This window comes from Podarcis erhardii (genome assembly GCF_964252035.2).
Source record: "Podarcis erhardii genome assembly, chromosome: 2".
Taxonomy (NCBI): Eukaryota; Metazoa; Chordata; class Lepidosauria; order Squamata; family Lacertidae; genus Podarcis; species Podarcis erhardii.
In genome coordinates this window covers 73,950,003-73,968,947 of record NC_138498.1, presented here as the reverse complement: position 1 = coordinate 73,968,947, position 18,945 = coordinate 73,950,003, and the positions used below count along the sequence as shown (strand labels likewise).

General features: G+C 44.6%; 1 protein-coding gene across 2 annotated transcripts; it reads right to left on the bottom strand.

Annotated features, from left to right (window-relative positions):
* Positions 1 to 2,883: 2,883 nt before the first annotated feature.
* On the bottom strand, positions 2,884 to 13,356 carry LOC309335463 (uncharacterized protein). Of its 2 annotated transcripts, none has more exons than XM_081850516.1 (6): positions 13,286 to 13,356; positions 12,513 to 12,663; positions 8,971 to 9,054; positions 6,932 to 6,979; positions 5,057 to 5,144; positions 2,884 to 3,499 (listed from the first exon to the last, which is right to left on the bottom strand). In XM_081850516.1, exons 2-6 carry the CDS (start codon positions 12,603 to 12,605, stop codon positions 3,399 to 3,401), a joined length of 414 nt encoding a protein of 137 aa, XP_081706642.1. In that variant the 5' UTR covers positions 12,606 to 12,663; positions 13,286 to 13,356; the 3' UTR covers positions 2,884 to 3,398. The 2 variants fall into 2 exon arrangements, with proteins under 2 accessions (XP_081706642.1, XP_081706643.1); XM_081850517.1 differs by lacking the exon at positions 13,286 to 13,356 and adding an exon at positions 12,939 to 13,163.
* Between the last annotated feature and the right edge of the window lie 5,589 nt (positions 13,357 to 18,945).

The following is an 18,945-nucleotide window of genomic DNA, read 5'->3' as shown; positions in this document are numbered from 1 at the left end:
TATTATTATTATTATTATTATTATTATTATCCTGAAGTATTATCCTGAAGAGTATTACTTGGTAAATGGCTGTCAATGTTTTGTCTGGTATGTGACAGCTTTCGGTAGTAAACTCATAGGGTGAAAAACAGTTGGTGTCCTTGTGCTTATGGGAGGACTTTTGATTCAGCAGAGATGTATGCTAATAGGAGGAGAGATAATTCTTGCTCTATTTGGGACCCACCAGGATGGGGTGGAAGGTGGCTCCCCCAACCATCTGGAGGAAATTTTGAGGTGCACTAGTTGCAAGTATGTTTTTAGTCAAATTCAAAGTGCTGGCTATAAGGTCTACACCAGCAGATCTCCTAACCTGTCCCACTACTTAGATCAGCAAGGTTTGGGGAAACACAAGAAAGAGAGTCTTTTCTGTGGTGGCTCCATGGCTCTGGAACGCCTGACCAGCTGCTCTCCAGAAGGCTACCTTACTTCAGACATTTTGGAAGGCCTTGGATTCCTGCCTGTTTTATATGGCCTATTCATAATCAATGCATTTTGGGGGCTGGTATTTTTTATTTGAACTCCCAGACTTACAGAAAATATGTTTTGTATTTTGGCCTGAGTGTTCTTTTATTGCTTTGGGAGAGAGTCTGTAGAAATGTTTATTCTGAGTTCTTAAGAATGCAAGCTTGAAGAAGGCAGTCTATATACATAATTTAAAACAAACAAATAACACTCAACGGGAAGCCTCAGCCAATCCCAGAGCTCTGCCATGTGTCCCTCTTTGATACTGCTTGCTACAGTTGTGTTTTTACATTTTAAGGTGTACATCTAAAATTGTAAGGCTGCAAGTCACCTCTACATATTTCACAGGAACCATTGACTCTGTGCTGCCATAGTCATTCCTGTCTTTTGCATCCCATCTTCATCATACGTTGCCAATTCAAATAGTCAAAGCTCAGCTACTTTATGATGTGCAAATGTCCCACACTCCCACTGTGCTTATCACATCTTGTACGGAAGCACAAAGTCCAAGAGAATTAGGAACCAAAAGGTGGTGTTGGAGATACAGGCTTATTAACGGAGAAATCAAAGACCCCCGCCCCACTTCCCACCTCTAAAGGCATAATCTTCCCCCTCTTTTTTGCTCTATCAGTAGATCAGTATCAACTGTCAAAAGCTCCCCAAAATTTTTTAGACCTCAGATGAAACAGATCCTAGCTTTTCTTCTGCATCATCTCAAGTAGTGATCTTCTGAATAAACATAAACCCAATTTTCTCAGCTGTTTCTGGCCTGCTGCATTTCAAAGACCTTATCTTCATAAGAAAGTCCAGGGATCTTTGAGGTCTATGCCCATCTGAAAATGTGGCACATCAATGAGGATAAGGCATTCAGGATTTTACAAACAGCAGTGTGTTAGGGCCATGCTGGCAGGGGATGATGTGAGTCCACAACATCTGAAGAGCAACAGCTTCTCCAACCCTGCTATAAAACTGTACAATAAACAAAAAACTATGTATTGGGATTTCTGTTTCTTTAACCAAAGGGTGGGGAAATCTGTTGCCCTCTGCATATTGTTAGACTACATTTCCACCATCCCTGATAATTGCCCTTGCTGACTGGGGCTGATGGGAGTTGGAGTCCAACATCTGGAAGGCTATAATTTAGTGACCCACATCACCTAGCTGGTTGAGTTGGGCTGAAGAATTGCAGTGCCCCTCTCTAGATGGCGCTGCAGCACAGAAAACAGCACATTAGCTCTCTCCTGAGAGCTGCGCTGGTGCTGTAGGACCTAGGCAACCCAAGTCACTTTTTCGAATCCCCTTACAGTGTGTTAAATATGCAAAAATGACCTGTTCTTACAGATCAAGGACTAATCCATTTCTTGAGGAAGAGTCTTCTTACATCATGATGCACTATCCCAAAGCTACATTTGCTCACAGAAAGGTTGCAACTGTTTCCAGTAAACAAAGATTTCCTTGAGAAGCAGCAGGTACACTAGACTTGCATGGCAATCTTTGCAGTCCAAGCCATTTATGCTGAAAAGGTGAACAACAGCCCTTTATTGGACCAAAGGGATGAGAAGAACCCAAACCCAAGGGCAACTCCTGGGTTACTTTTTTCCAGATCTTCTTTGAAAAAGGGCATGTTTACCTCTTGCTTCCCTCCACATGCTGCCATAAACTATGTAAGGCCTTGCATTGACAATCATTTCTCTGGAATAACAGAAACAACTTTTTCCTTGTGGCTACTGTGATATTAACCTTGCTCCAACACCAGTAGCTTAATAACTGTTGGAAGTAAATGGAGATGGATGAAATCTGTCTGAACTAGACTCAGAGAAGCTTGGATTAAAATCCTGGCTTCCCTCCCACTCCCCTGCCAATCATCCCAGCCTCCAAATCATCCTTCCCATCACTCACCAGTTCTCCATAACACTTACCGTACCTCCTCCTTTATTTACTGTAGCTGGCCAGTGCAAGTGGTGGGAGGAGCAATGGTGGTATCTAAGAAGGACAGAGGTCTGTCCCCACTGCCCCTTGCTGTATTACTATGTTGAGTACCAGTAGGAAAGCTGTGGTGGTCCTTGGGATTTGTAGTTTTCCTAAGGCTACTTTCAGGTGGTGGCGGGTGGCTTCCCTCTTCTTTCTCTGAACATCTCTATTAGCTAGGCAAGAAGAGGAAAGCTGAGGCTGATGGAGCAGGTGTTTAGTAGATGGGGAAAGGTGGCGAGTCAGCATTTCCCATGGGCAAAACCCAAAATTCTATAATAAAGCATCAAGCCTCTAAGAAGTGATTATCTACTTAACTCAGGCCTACAGATTTAAGTTTATGTTCCTAGGACACAAACCCCAATGGACTTTTGAGTGATTGTACATAGGAACCTGCTGTTATTTGCCATTCAATTTTTTCTCATTTATTAAACTTATTAAATTTATTAAACACTTTGGGAGTGTGAGCATTCATCCTGACACAGCACAAAATGGTTTTTAAAGAGCACAATGTTACTTTCATTCCAGGCAAACCCTGATGAGCTCTAATCAACCTCCTTCAGCCCAAATGTACCATTTTAAAAGTGAATGTCTGAATCTTGTGAGAGATGGCCACTGGACTGGGCAAAAATTGATATCAACAGCATGGGGGAAGAACAAGCATTGGGATTCGCTTGACACAGTTGGGGCAGAGAAGGAATTTAATATATTAGAACAAAGAGTTGGAAGGTCCCATGGTGGCCAACCAGGGGACACTTCTTGATGGCAAGAGCAGTTTGACAGTATAAACCAGGGGAGGGGTGATGGGCTCTCCATCACTGGAGGTCTTCAAACATCTGTTGGGGATGGTCTAGCTCTGGATTTCCCGCATCAAACAATGAGTCCCCTTCCAACTCTAGGATGGTAATATATTTTACTTTAGAGACACATCAACAAGCCGTCTGCAGCTGAACCACAGCTGGAGAGGTGTCCAACAATGTACTGGGTTCTGTAGTTCTGTTGATCCTGTGACATCCTTTTCCAGATGTGCCTAGAGAAAGCATGAGACAAAGCGTACATTAAAACACTAGCTTTCGCCATAAAACTTTCCTCCTTCAGGCAACCCTTTCAACATTGAAATGTCTGCTAAGGAGGAACTCCTGTGATTGACAGAAGATTCTGGAGCAGCAGTGCATGTTATTGGGAGCACAGCCAGTTCTGATGGAATATTGCCAATAGGGCTGCGGGGCACTGCCACACTTGAAATGTGTATCCCAGCACAATGTAGTGGGGAGAAATCGGCAAAGGGACTAAAGGTCACCTTCCAGGGAAACTTTTCCACTCTTTCTGACCTCACTGCATAGGCTGCAACACCTGCACAGTTTGGCTGGCTAAGCTCCATTTATTTCAGTGGGGAAGTGAGCACGGGATTACAGCTACAGCCCAAGGCAACACTCAGCATTGTCAGGCAACTGCTTTGTTCCAAATGCCTTGAAGCTACTTGGCTGGTACTTGGCCCTCTGACCCATCCATGCTCAGTGACAGGAAGGTGTTGGCTGCCAGCCAGGAAGCTGCAGTGCCTGCAATGGGGGGGGGGGAATGTGAGTGTTGGAAGGGACTCATCGGGTGGTAACCCTCGAGTTGGCCTTGACCACCTGGTTAAAAACAGATCTGTGCTGGATCGGTTGGGTTATATATCTCACTTACAGACTATCAGCCTTTTGGCATACATCTCTCACCCATCTGGGTAGATGCTGGTGATATGTCCATTATAAAGTGCACCTTCCTAACCCCCCAAGAAAGCAGGTGCACTGCAAGCAAGCAACAGCACTGAGGTGCTCTTGCACAACAAACCTGTTTTCAACTCTCCACCCCCACCCCACCCACAGGATTTGTCTGTGGTAAGAAAAGTACTAATAGGAAAAGCACTGGCAGCTGCCACTTGCTGGTGACACTGTATAAACCCTGTGCAAAACAATCAGGGCAATTGCTCAATAAATGGGCCCATCTGGCACGGGTCATCTGTTCCCAATACTCACTCTGTTGCTTCACCCTTTTGCATCTATGTTTTGTCAAATGGCACAGGACAGGAGGTGCCGCATGAATGCTGCTATCCTAAGCAGAAGGGGAAAGCACAACCCACTGCAGCCGTGGTTTTAAGTGGCACGAAGGAGCTGCCTACCATGCAAACCTGACGCAGAACTGGGCAGGAAGTGAGGCCATCACAAAGGTGTCTGTGGCTGTAGCTGACATCACCATGCGCCTTAGAGGCGGGAAATGATACGGCAGCAGAAGTCGGAGAGGAAATGGACTCAAACAAGTGAGGTTAAACACCCTGGCATTTATCAGGTGGCATCTACATCAGCTTTCTTAGAAATCAAGGCAGTGCTTGTCAGTCACCAGCTTACTTCATACGTCACATGATTAAACAACCTAACAGGCAGCAGGGTGACACCTCTTCTGTCTCTCCCTTTTAACTTCAAGCCTTAACAACAACAACAAAAATTGATGAGTGGCTTCCTTCAATGCACTATGGTGCCTCCACCCCCGTTTATGCGAGGGCTGATTCTCATGTTATCTGCAGAAGCCCCACTTGAATGCCACAAACCTTCTGTGGCAGGGCACGATGTATTAGAACTTGGGTTGCTCCTCCCTTGAATGCTAGGTTTCTGCAATTCTTCCTCCTGGACAACAAGCTGCAAGAGAAATGTAAGCATCTGACATGAATGATAAGGCTATTGACAGTTACTAGCCATGATGGCTCTTTCTGCCCCCATTATGCCGCTTAGTAACAGTTGCTGAGAATGACACATGGAGAGGGGGCTGTTGCACCCAGGTTCTGCTTCTGACTTCCCATAGCAGCCCCAAGAGGCTGGACGAGGTGGGCCTTTGGTCTGATCCACTAGGGGCTCTTCTGATGGCCCTGTGACACTGATAGGGGCTGTGACCCTGCTTGCTTTGCTTGCCAACCATCTCTACACATTGCCAAACCCTCATTCCTCCCCACTAAGCTCTTTGCTCACCAAACCCACCTACCCACCTCGCCAAAACACCACTTTCCGCACCATAGGTGCCAACTCCCTGAGGCCCTGGGCACCCACAAAATTCCCCATGAATGGGCTGGGCACCCACAAATTTGCAGCCAGGGCCATGCACATTGTATGGCACCCATGGCCCCGGGCACCCACACTTCGGGGTCAAGTTGGCACTCCTGTTCCGCACCCCTTTGCTTACCTGTCCTTCCAACCCCTCCTATGCTGTGCTTTAAATGCATGGTGTGGACATGACCTAGGCTTAGGTATTATGGTAACAAACCTCTCCTTCTGCTTCAGATTCCACATTGTCTCCAGCAGTGTATCAGATATACAGTTGCAAAGCTATGTTGTGTGAGTCATGACGGAGCCTTTCCCCCTCTCTGTGTTGCTGGCAGTTTAACCACAGGCCAGCCTATGTCAGCAGGTGTCTTACTGCTAGTCACTGTGACGGTTCTGAATACTTAGCAAACAGCCTCCTCCTGTTTGTATTTTTAGTATGGGGTATTGTTTATGATTTTTAAAACTGCAAGTTGCCTTGACCATTCCGGAATAAGAGATCTCTATGCACAGGTGATAGGAGCTAACCAATTTACTGAAATACTAGAAATGGGTGGGGGGGAGGTGATACAATTTTTAACAGATTACTAGGTTCTGTTGTTGAAAAACAGCTTCCATCTCCATATAGGATCATAGATCAATTGTCACAGAGCCCAAAGTAAAAGGACTAAAGCAATTAGGGCACTAACTGATGAAGAATCTTAGGGCAAGCCTGTTCATATTTACTTGGAAGCAAGTCCTATTATGTTCAGTGGAGCCTATTCCCAAATAATGTTTAGAACTGCAGCTGTCCTCTTGGTTGCTAAGGAGTGATGGTAAAAAATGGAATTTAAACTGCATGTAGATCAACACTGGGGAACCTGTGGCCTTCCAGATGTACTGGACTCTCCCTCCTTGGAGATTTTTAAGCAGAGGTTGGATGGCCACCTGTCATGGATGCTTTAGTTGAGATTCTTGCCTTGCAGGGGGTTGAACTAGATGACCCCTGGGGTCCCTTCCAACTCTACAATTCTATGATTCTATGAACATCTGGAGGGCAACATTTTCCATTAGGCTATTGGAATAGACTGGCTGCTGGCCCATCCATCAGAAGCACAGGGGCTTGCCTCAAGATTTCAGGCTCATTCTTTTTGCTGGTTGATACTAAAGTTTGTTCTCAATCTCTTGCATGCGAGCTGATCTTGCACATTTCATGGCATTATTGATGAGGAGCAATTTCAAATGTCCCAAATATGCCGTGTGAATGGATGTGCAAGCTTGTCCTCTCCCCAGAATTTGGTCACTCCCCAGATGTAACTTGATCCCAGGCTTATGTGATCAGTCTTTAGGAACATCAGGTGCCACTTTTTTTTAATTTTTAAAAAAGGCACTTTTGATTACATTTAACTTACCCATTTCCGTGGTCGACCCCTGGGCCTTTTTTCAACCGAGGTGTGTACCTGCAATAATGGAGAAACAAAAATAACCTTCTGATTAGTCAACAGGTGGTCACAGAAGCAAAGGAATGAGAAACACTATATTTTTTCCTCAAAGTGCAGTGCCTAAACGACTCTCCCTCTCTCTCCCTCTCCCTCTCTCTCTCTCTGTGTGTGTGAGTGTGTGAGAGAGAGATTTCTTTGGAAAGGGGCCACAGTGAAAGATAAACAGTGATACATGATAGCATGAGCATTAAGAAGATGACTGGGAAACCACTGACAGAACAAAGAAATTGAGGAAGCTCCCATATATAGAGGCCTGCCACTGGTCTATCTAGTTCAGTATTATTGTCTATGCTGACTGGCAGCAGCTCTTGAGATTTTCCAATCAGAGGCTCCCTAGGCTCCCTTACATCCTTGGCAAGGAGCTGTATCACCGCTCCCTGCCCTTTGTGGCCTTGGCAAGCAATGTTGGCTGCCCTAAGCAGCAGAGGAGCAGCTCAGGGAGCGCACAGGCAGGTGTTCCAGCTCCTAGTCACTCCAAGCCAGAGTGGAGAGGTATGGTTTTTGTGTCCCTCTGTGCTTGCGCCCTTGGTGGGGCCAACCTGGCTAGCTCCTAGGTACACACCTGTTTCAGGGTCTTTGCCAGCCTTCCCTGGAAATTGAATCTATAACCCTCTACGTGCAAAGCAGATGCTCTACCCATGAGCTATGGGTCCTTCTCTAAGTAAGCTATTGGCAACAGAGAGGAAGGTGCTGAAGATGCTTAGGTCGATGCAGGTGGTGCTGTGCATTTTGCCTCAAGCACCAAAACGAGACATGTCGCCCCTAGCAGAGGCTAGCCTATGTCAGGTCTTTACTGATCATACATTCTGAATTCATCTTGGTTTGCTTGCACAGTGATTATGTGGCTTCCCCTTCATCATTCATCTATCCCACACTTTTCTGTGAATTTCTCTGTCACTTTCCTAACTGCAAACCCACCACCTCTTTTAAAAAGTGGATTCGTTACACAATGGCAACTGAGCTCTTTAATGCAATTTAATCCACTAGGGGGCAGCTCAAAGGAACCTGGCAGTGATTTATATTACAGTAGTGGAGAATTATGAAAAACAACTGGACAACAGCAGCTGCCCAAGGGAGGCGATGTTGAGTTTGCAGCTGGTGAAATATATTTATGCAGAGGTGGTAGATAATTAAAGGAGGCTTCTAGGTTGCATGGAATTTGCATGTGAATTTAATCATTTCTAAAGCTATAGGAATGAGAGGATGCCAAATGCTTAAAGATGGGTACATATTACATCACAATTAATGCAGCATTGCTGGTGAGGTTATTCTTCAATCTTTGGCAGGAATGCCCTTGGGTTTCATTATTCTGGTCCCAAGCATACCAAAAAATAACTAAAATAATTAAATCACCTGTTCAGGCTTCCTAGTAACTGTTATTATTGAATATGTAGATGGACAACATGAGAGCTTGTTGCTCTAAAGAGCTTCTGACTTGGATGTTACCTGCAGCTGGAATTTTAATAGCTTAGCAACGGAAAACCTTGAAAAATCTGCATTTGGCTGTGTGGTATAAGAATCTATAGAATTTGGCTATCAGAGGGGGGAAATCACATACAAATTGTGAGTTTCCAGGAGTTTGGAGGATCCAGAACATTTCTATGCCATCCGGTGGGATTTTATTTCTTATGCTCGATATTCGCCATCCACGTCCGCTCAGGAAGTATCGATTTCTTGATTTATATTGGTGTGTTACCATTTCCTTTTCTTACAATTTATTGCTTATCAGCTGTTTATAAGGTATGATGCAATGCCCAGCTAGTAATAAGGTGATAATAATGTCAATAAAATTTTGAAAATAATAATAATAATAATAATAATAATAATAATAATAATAATAATAATAAATAAAAATAAAAAAAAGATGGACACCTTCCTTCTCTCCCTTCTCGGGGGATATGGGTTGAGTGCCAATCAGCATGAAAGCTCTTTCTGTCACTGGTTCTTACCATCTGTCCACTCCCAGCACTCTGCTTTTTGCTTCCTTTTGGCCTTCCACGAGGTTTCTTTGGTGGCAATGGCCCAACAGGCTCCTGTTCAGATAGGGAAGGGGCATTTACTTGTACAGTACAGAGCAAAGATCGTGTATTTCACACACATTAAAAGGGCAGCAGCAGCAGCAGCACAAAACAAAAGCAACCAGAAATCGAACAGGAATTTTATTAATGCAGGTGCTTTTGCGCAACGAGCTCTTTATCAGGACAAACAGTAAGGAGCAGCTCATATCCACTGCAATTTCTTAGATGGATAGCTGCAAAAGGAGGGACAGTCCTAACCTACAGTAAGTCTCACTGACTTCAGTGGGGCTTACTCCCCAATTAAGTGGGGATATGGTTGCACACTAAGTCACACTCAGAGTAGAAATCATTTAAGTTAGCTGAGTTAATTGATTGCAGTAGGGCTACCCCAAGTACAAGGGTGCTAACTTGAGTAAAATATTGAGGGGTGGGGTGGGTAAGCCCTGCCCCACACAATTGATCAAATAATTTATTGGCCCCCCTGAAGGGACATTGTCCCCTAGGAGTTGGCTTCTATGCTCAAGTATGACTTGGATGCCAGCCCTTGCATTGCGTTTGTCAGAATTCAAATCGGGCCATGCCTTAATCCAAGACAAAATGTTAAGAGTTTTTATCATATAAGCTTAAATAAATTAAAATAAAATAGGTATGTGATTATGCAAGTGTTTTCATTCTGTGGGAGAATGATGAATGCCCTCCAATGAGAAGAGAGACCTTAACATTATTATTTTTTTGAAAAAAGGAAGTAGTGGATAAATAAAACTAGTACAAACATCATTAACGGAGAGGGAGAAAGAATAGCAGTAAACGAACATGGAGTAAAGGTGAAACAAATATTTACAAAGATTAGAAATTTGGCAATTGTTCCACTTAAATCATGTATAATTTTGAATAAAGATATTTCAAAGTAAAATATTTTGCATATGCCTTTGAATATGTGACATTTGTAACTCATCATGCAAAACCCAAATGATTAAGAACTCTGGAGTGTTTCAGTTTTGGCAATCCAAAATCTCATAAGCAACCAACTGTCAGCTATTCATTACCATTTCATGTTATCCATACAATTCTATGAGATAAAAAGTGACATGCACAGCGACTATAAAACACAAGTACTCATTCTTCGCCAACCATTAAATACTGTCAACCAAAGCAGTGAATTGCAAGCCAAGTTCTTGCAGTGGTGAGGTGCTTTGGAAGCCTATTAAGAATTTGCCGGTGTGGACTGAGGGCAAATGATGTAGCCATGATACTGATGCTAAGCATCTTTGGATCTGGTTAGTGCCTGGATGGGAGATTTCAAGGGAAACTGCTGTATACTGCCTTAAGTTTCATGGATATAAAGCATGGTATAAATGTTCTAGATAAAGATCTTCCAATGAGAAAAACAACACCTCATCTATCACCAGTGCCGGATTTATGTATAAGCTAAACAAACTATAGCTTAGGGCCCCACTCTCTTGGGGGCCACCCAAAAAATTAAAGTAAAAAACCAAACACCTGGATGTACATTTCCAAAATATAAGATAAAAAACAAATAAATAAAACCTACATACAGCAAATGGCTTTAAATACCTATTAGGTCCATAAATTGCCATATAGCATATATTCAACACAAAAAACAGTGACAATTTGTTGTTGACAAAGGACAGCTGGACATAGCTTAGGGCCTCATCAAACCTAAATCCAGCCCTATTTTGATATTCTATGGTGCTGTACAACAATAGGGGGACACTGTGTATATCAGGGTCAGCAAGGTTTATCTTGCCTGGGCCAGATCGGTCCTGCGGAGATCCCTCCATGGGCTGGATCACGCGCACTCCTGCGATTTTTGGCATCTACGTTCGCAATTTTCGACGCCCTGGAAGCGAGTCCCTGCACCACGCTGTGGTGGCTTAGTGCAGCGCACAAGCAGGCGGCTCAGTTCAGGGGTGGCTCATGGGCTGGTCAAACGACCTCCACGGGCCACTTCTGGCCCATGGGCCTTAGGTTGCTGACCTCTGCTGTATATTCTAGGATGTTCTAACAGTGCATGAGAGTTAGGTGAATTCTGCTCCATTTAGAGTATGAACTCTAGAGCATGCCCCAGAATCCTTTGCAACATGGAGCAGTTCCTTGGCAGGTATAGAAAGTGTTCCCTGGGGGGGAAAAATGAAAACCACTACTATATACTAAGTGTAGCATTGCAGCAATGCTGTCAGATATTTAAAGACTACTATCCAAATGCTGCAGTCTATCAACTCACAAATATCGAGAGAACATTTGAGTGACCAGGAAACTTCAAGAGAGTATTTGACATCAATATTTGCAAAAGAGAATTCTGAGGAGAATGTTGTGAGAACAACTTCATTTTCTTTCCAAGATGGGGCAAGAGCAGTTCAAATGTTATTGAGCATCACTGGTAAATTTCAGTTCCTTTAAAAACAGGTGTATGGTGAGAAAAGAGATTTCCCAGGTCATACACGTCAGCAGATATGTCACCCTCCACCTAGAACTGAGTCATTCCATGTTGCACATCAAAATGTTTAGGGTCATTTTGGCAGTCCAGTATTATTCAGAAGTCAATCCCTAATTTTGTCTCACAGTGTTAACTCTCACAGTCTCCTCCCTCCTCAGAGTGTATCAGCAAGAAACCCAGGGATACCAGGGAGCTGGGATATAGTCCCACTCTTGCTGGTGGCACTGACAGGGTCTTGCAGACCTGGAGTTCCTGACTGGGAGTTGCTCTGACCAGCGACAAACAGCACCAAAAGTTGGTGGCACTACAGCTGCCATCCATATGTTAAACTGTACAAGTTTGCTCACAAAGCAATTGCCCTGCCAACTGAGATGCATTTAAGTGTATTTCAATCTGACTGCAAGTCAGGTTAAGATGCCACCCAGACTTCCCCAACCTGGTGCCCTCTAGATGCTTTCTACTACAACTTGCACCAACCCCAGTCAGCACAAAGTCCAATTCCTGGTTTCAAGAAGGAATGGGGGGTTGGAGACATCTCCAGACCTTTTGGACTCCCCTTTCTAATCTTCAGCCAATCTCTCAAGGTAAGGAGACCTCCCTGGCTACATAAGATGTGCCCCTTCACATGCCTGTGAAAGTGGCCCCAGCTGTCTCAACCATACTCAGTATTAGCAGCTGATACTGAAGAAATGAATCACGCTCCTCTTTGAAGCTGTAAGATATGCTGCTAGATATGCCTTTCCCAGTTTAGCGAAGGTTGAACAATCAACCAATCACTCCCTTAACAGTAGACAGGTTAATTTCTTGCCTAGTAGAATGTCTTGCCTAGTAGAAAAAAGAGCCCTTGAACCCAAACATTAGAGCTTTCTGGACATGCCGAACTGTTTTGAGGGTCACACCTAAGTTTAGTCATTCTAATAATATCACTTTCTTTATGTCTAAAAAACTGTCATCAACTTCCTTCTTATAACTCTTAACATGGTGAGAAGGCAAAGCACTGAGGCTGAACACTTACCTGCGGCTGCTTCCTCGGCCGTCCCCTCTTTCGTTTGGGCAGCTCGGTCGGAACAGTGGACCCTGGTCCTGCCTGCTTCCCAGTGTTGCTCATAGTGGCACTTCACCAGTCTCTGGAGATGATCAGCCAGTGGTTTTTCCCACGCTGCAGCCTTTTAAAGGAACAGGAGTGAACAATCCCACTTCTACCCTGCTTGTTCTCAGCTGCAGAAGAAGGAATGCAGGCACATCTGACAGAGCACTCCCCTCGAGGCTTTTTAGGACAAAGTATCATCATGTTCTCCCACCTTTTCCTTCCATCCTCAGCGAGTCCCAAAGTCTTTATGGAGGCCCTCAACAGCTCCTATCTGTGGGTTGTGTTAGCTCCAAAGGGCTCAGGGATGTTCTCCTGCACGGCTCCCACAGAAGGCTCCACACAGCAACTTACTATAAATGATGGAGGAACCAACTGGAGGTAGCCAATTCAGTGGGGTTTATGCAGAAGAACTTTTCAGCTCTGTGCAACTCAGGCTAGTGGCCAAATATTCAACAAAAATAGGCTTCCTCCCCAAGGAAGATAGAGAAAAGCATCTGAAAGAGGAGGGTATACTAGGCAGGATCACCTGCAGCATTTTAACACTATTTCTTGTCCCTCCCTCTGTACCAAAGATTCATTAAGAGAATCATCTGAGCAGCATCAGGGCAAAGGTGACTTCCCAAATTATTTTAACAGGCAATCCACATGTGCATTTTAGATACAGACCCAGAAAGGTGATGAAGAAAGAGGAAGCTTACCTGTCAAGAACTTAGATAGCACAACTTGCTCTGGCCCCAGTACACTCAGACACCTAAGGAAGGGAGCGGGGAGTAGAGAAAGAGTGGTTCAGTGAGTCACCCTTTTCCTGCTCGGGGTGGGGAGGGGTGGGGAGGTGGATCGCTAGTTTTGAGAGCTACGTATGTTCATTTCAGGAGCCTCACTCTTCACAATGCCTGTCTGCAGTTCACTCCTGGTTAGTGATATGGAAAGCAGGTTGAGTGCTGCTGCCTATGTTCTAGTGATGGCAGTCTTGAGCTGTGGCAGCAAGTGAAACTTGAAAACGTTCACTTTTTAACTCAGCTAGACTCAGACAGGGAGGGAAACCCCACCAACCCAACCAGAAAGCACTGGTTCTCTCAGCTTCCCCATTTACTACAAATAAAACCAATTTCCTAAGGAGCGAGCAAGAGGGATCTGAACAGAGAGGACATAACGTTTTTACGCAGCAGCAGCGAAAAGAGGGTGATTCCAAGCATCGTGACCTTGTTTCTCTAAAACTTCTTTCTCATATGAAGAAATGAAACGTACACTGGGTTTGAGATGAGGCAGAGTGGTTCTAGGTCTGCATGAAAAACTCTTTGGGGCTTTTGTCATACGTCAGCCTTCACAGTGACACACAGGACTGGAAACTTACCCAGATTAGAATTAAGTAGGCACAGCTAGGGATTTAAACTAAGGTCAGGCCTGCAACACAGATGCCTGAGTTTCTAGTCGGCCACTGATGTGAGCAAGTGAACAAGAAAGAGAGCACTCGTTCTCCCCAAAGAGCATGTGAAGCTGTCTTATACTGAGTAAGACTAGTTAAACCTGCAGTCCTGTTTTCCTATCTCTCCAGGGACTCAATCAGAGGTCATTTGCTACAGGAGGCTTTCCACTGTAGAAGCCAGGAATTGAACCTGGGAACTTCTAATACAAAGCTTGTGCTCTTTCACTGAGCCATGAAAGGTCATCCCCTAAGAGAAAAGTCCTGCCTTTTAGTTTTTTGAATGGACCTGCTTACAAAGTGCAAGGACAACATCTGTTATCCTAGGTAAAGGTAGTCTTACTCAGTATAAGACAGCTTCACATGCTCTTTGGGGAGAAGCGAGTGCTCTCTTTCTTGTAAAGGGATCCCTGACCATTAGGTCCAGTTGTGACCGACTCTGGGGTTGTGGCGCTCATCTTGCTTTATTGGCTGAGGGAGCCAGCATACAGCTTCCGGGTCATGTGACCAGCATGACTAAGCCACTTCTGGCGAACCAGAGCAGTGCATGGAAATGCCGTTTACCTTCCCTCCAGAGCGGTACCTATTTATCTACTTGCTCTTTGACGTGCTTTCGAACTGCTAGGTTGGCAGGAGCAGGGGCCGAGCAACGGGAGCTCACCCTGTCGCGGGGATTCGAACTGCCGACCTTCTGATCAGCAAGCCCAAGGCTCAGTGGTTTAACCCACAGCACCACCCACGTTATCCCAGCATGTACCAAATAGCTACACATCACTGCTAATATTTCACCCCTAAGTCTATTGATGATGTTTTACTCTGTTAAAGAGTGAGGCTGTAAGTAGACTTGCTTCCCCCTAAGAGAGGAAATAGATGCCCTGCTTAGGATCCGCTGGATCCAGATGCAGACAAAAAGAAAGAGTCAGTAAGTGTGTGTGAAACATGTGAATTCTTCACCCCAAAGCAGAAAAATCTGCCTTATAGATCTGGGGTTCTCGGCAACAGCTGGGGAGTGAGTCTGGTTTAAGCGTTAACAGCATATAAAAACCTACAGTGTTGAAAAAATAGTCTCACCCAGCAGGAGCTGAGGAGGGTGGGAAAGCCACTCAAAGTCACACAGGCGGGAAGTCATCTATCTTTGTGAAATACAACAGTTAAGACACTTAGATGGGTCCTTCCAAACTCAGTGTGGTCTTTATTTCATTCCACATCCTCAGCAAAAACCAACAACCCTGTGGCCTGTGGTAGTAGGATTTCCAGTCTTTGCAGACTGTACTGGAAACAATGACGGCTTCCTGATTTCACTCACACCAAGTGATTTATGGCTGCACACCACATTTTGCAGAAGAGAATGTTTTCAAGTTATTACTCTCTGAACCTGTGCAGATAAGGAATGCAAAGAGGACCTCTCCAGAACACAGAAAGCCAGGTGCAGAGGCTAGATTAGCTAGGCTAGATGAATATATGTATCTGGAGATGCTGGTAGACAGGGTGAACATGGAGCCAGAGGCAGCGCTACTCATGTACCCAGTTACCCCAGGTTCTCATGGGGTTAATATTCTCTCTCTCTCTTCACTCATATCGAGACTTATTTGGTCACTCAAATGAAGTTAATCTTGTGATGAGCATCAGAATCCCTGTATTAACACTCATCATATCACAAACATCTTTTCAAAATACACTAAGATTATTCTGGGAGATCCCAGATCAAGAACAGGGAACACACACACTATAATATGAATCCTTGCCTTGCTGAGGTCCCATGGCAAAGCTCACAAAACTCTTTGCAAAGAATGTATCATTGAGGGGCTCTAAGGGTATGGGAGCCCCCTTCTTTATTAAACTGACCTTCTGTTACATCCACATGACCAAATTAAACACCCTCTCCCTCAACATTAACAAACCAAGTAAGAAATCTAAATTAGAAGAAATCATTTGAATCACTTTCTGCAGACAGTTTTGGGGGACTGATTACGACTTGCAACTGCTCTGTTTCATGGAACACAGATTTCTTTTGAGCTTTAGACATTTTCTAGATTGCACATTTGCCAGATTCAACTAACCAGTCCTGCTGGTGGAAGCCAACTGGCACAATGGGGAGTTTGCCCCTCTTCCCTAATTGCTCCCTCGCCAATTGGCTCAGGGGGTCAGGAGAATCCCCAGAGCAGTATGCAAAGAGAGGAGAAGGGAGATTGTTTCATTGGGCTGTTCTCAAATGGCTGAATAGGTATAATACAGGATAGGGTTCCTGTCTCTGTTGACAGCTGTGTAGATAGAAGAAGGTTAGATATGTCATGAGTGCTGAATTTCCCCTTTCTACATAACATTTAAAGGGGCAGCAATCCTGACCTCCTTTGCATCCTATTCTTTCTTCTTCTGGGATGTGATGGGACATACCCCACAACTCCCTTGTCTTAAATGAGCTGGCAAAGGCACCATTTCCCTCTTGGGAAGCACCTGGTTGGGCATGCTGCCCTTTACATCCCCCCAAATCCCTGCCTTTCATATGCTATACAGTGATACCTCAGGTTAAGTACTTAATTCGTTCTGGAGGTTCGTTCTTAACCTGAAGCACCACTTTAGCTAATGGGGCCTCCTGCTGCTGCTGTGCCACCGGAGCATGATTTCTGTTCTCATCCTGAAGCAAAGTTCTTAACCTGAGGTACTATTTCTGGGTTAGCGGAGTCTGTAACCTGAAGCATATGTAACCTGAAGCGTATTACCCTTAGGTCCCAGCTCACAGAGGACCAACGCTCGGCTGTGGTTATGTACAAAAGTCTTTATTGAAGTTCAGTTTCCATTTCAAAGCCGTAGCGCGCAGCCCTACGTCTTACACCCTAGACCGGCGAAGCTCTGTCTGAGTCTCCTCCCCTTCCACACCAGTTTAAGACTCTAGCCTTGCTCCACCTCTTCCTTAGCTCCTTCCTCCTCTGGGCCCTCCTGCCCGCTGGGGTTTCACCTTTTCTGGACTCTTCTGACGCTGACCCCCCTGATTCTTGCCCCTCCTTCCGGCGGGCTTTAGGACCTGGTTCCCTATCCGGGCTACCTGCTGTGCCACTCGCCTGTACATTTGAACTTGGCGCGCGCACCCAGCCGGCAACCTTCCTCTTGACCGTTCCCTCGCTCTCCGATGGAGGCGTGGTCAATCCTGACTCATCTTCTCCCGCTGGTGGTGAATACGCTGGCCCCAATACCTGGGACTCCTCCCCCCCACTACGCTCTGGTGGGGAAGCTGGTCCTGATTTCCAATTGCTGCTCTGGGAGTCCCCGCTGGCCCCTTGCTTCTGGGGTGTCCCCCTTGGGGCCCCCCTTGCCCTGGCCACCGGCGCCCCCTTCTGTGAATCTTCCAATTCGCTGGAGAGGCTCATGGAATCTCTTGGGCTACTGTCATCTTCTCCTACACTGCCCTCGGATTGCTCCCCCTCGCTCTCCATCTCCTCCCCTCCCTGCGCTCCCGCTGCGTCCCTGACAGTATGTAACCCGAGGTACCACTGTAATGTTTTTGCTTATCTGTTCAGAATGTTTTGGAACAAACTGATCAGAGCAAAAAGTTGACAAGATATTTCTTTGCTATCTGCATTTGCAACTATGAGAATGGGCACATCAAAAATTAAATGGTTACATTCTAAGGTGCAGGAGTGGGGAAACTCTGGTGTTGGGACTCCAGTTCCCATCAGCCCTAGCCAGCACTGCCAATGATCATGTATGATGGGAGCCAGAGTCCAGCAACAGATGGAGGGTTAAAGGTCTCCCATCCTTCCTCTGTGGGTTTAAACTGTTTTGTGGCATCTGACTGAGAGCCCAGATGAAGTTGAATTTTCCAATTAAGTATTGAATGAGGTTTGCAGGAAAAGTTAATTCTATTGTAGAAAATGGAAATAAGGAATAAATTCCTGATAGCTGAAGAGATTCCAGATAGCTTGTGGCAGCAATTATGGTAGGCATATATGAAATCATCCTTGTGTATCAATTTGTTGGGGAATTGTTAACATGCTGGTTTGTAAGACGAAGGAGATGAAAGTAGAGCTGTCTTGGTGCTGGCTCTTCTTGTGGGTGACATAATCAAGAAAGTGGGAATCAGGTTTTCTAGATGAGAATTATTGCAAAACATTCCAAGACAGCAAGGATATTTGCTCCATTACACCCTCAAAATATAATTTTTGGATGTTTTAATGAGTTAGGTATGAAACAGGAAACAGTTTCACTTAGTCACAGCAGCAATATGTTTAATTGCTCATTACTGGGGAAGAAAGAGGTGCCATCTATTCATGTGTGTGGAAATAAGTGGTGGCGCATGATTAGTTGTTTCAAGTTAACTCATTATGTTTGGTATAGAGAAAAATAAAGAAGATTAGAAATTGGCATTTGCTTAACAAGTTTTTTCCGTATTGGAGTAAAAATAGTGGTAATGTGGATAATGAAGATGAACTAAATGTACTGAATTGAATTATATTGAGGAAATAAGAGTTGAATATTTGCCAAACTGATATATTTATTACTGACACTGTGTATTCATTATTTTGCATGCAATATACCATTTTCCCCAGTACATTTATTAAAGAAAAATGAAGGTTTGGGGATGGAAGATCTGATCCCTATCTTTAGGGTAAGATGGAATAGTTCACCTCCAAACAATGTGATTTTCAAATGGGAATTTGTTCTGTTGAGGTATGAGGAAAGGGAAAATTGGGGTATTGTTGTTTATTTTAAGCATTTTTCAACCCTCATTTTCAGTCAACCAACTTTACAGATGAAATCCACCAAATTAGAATAAATAATGAAATTCCAAGGAACTAAAATAACATGATGCTGGATTCTGTGGACATGACTAAGTCAGCACAGATGTTGCTGACACAAATAGAAGCCAACTCCTAGGCTCCAAGGCCCCTTCGGCCCTCGCAATAAAATATTTTGAAAGGGTACCCCCTCCCCAGTTAA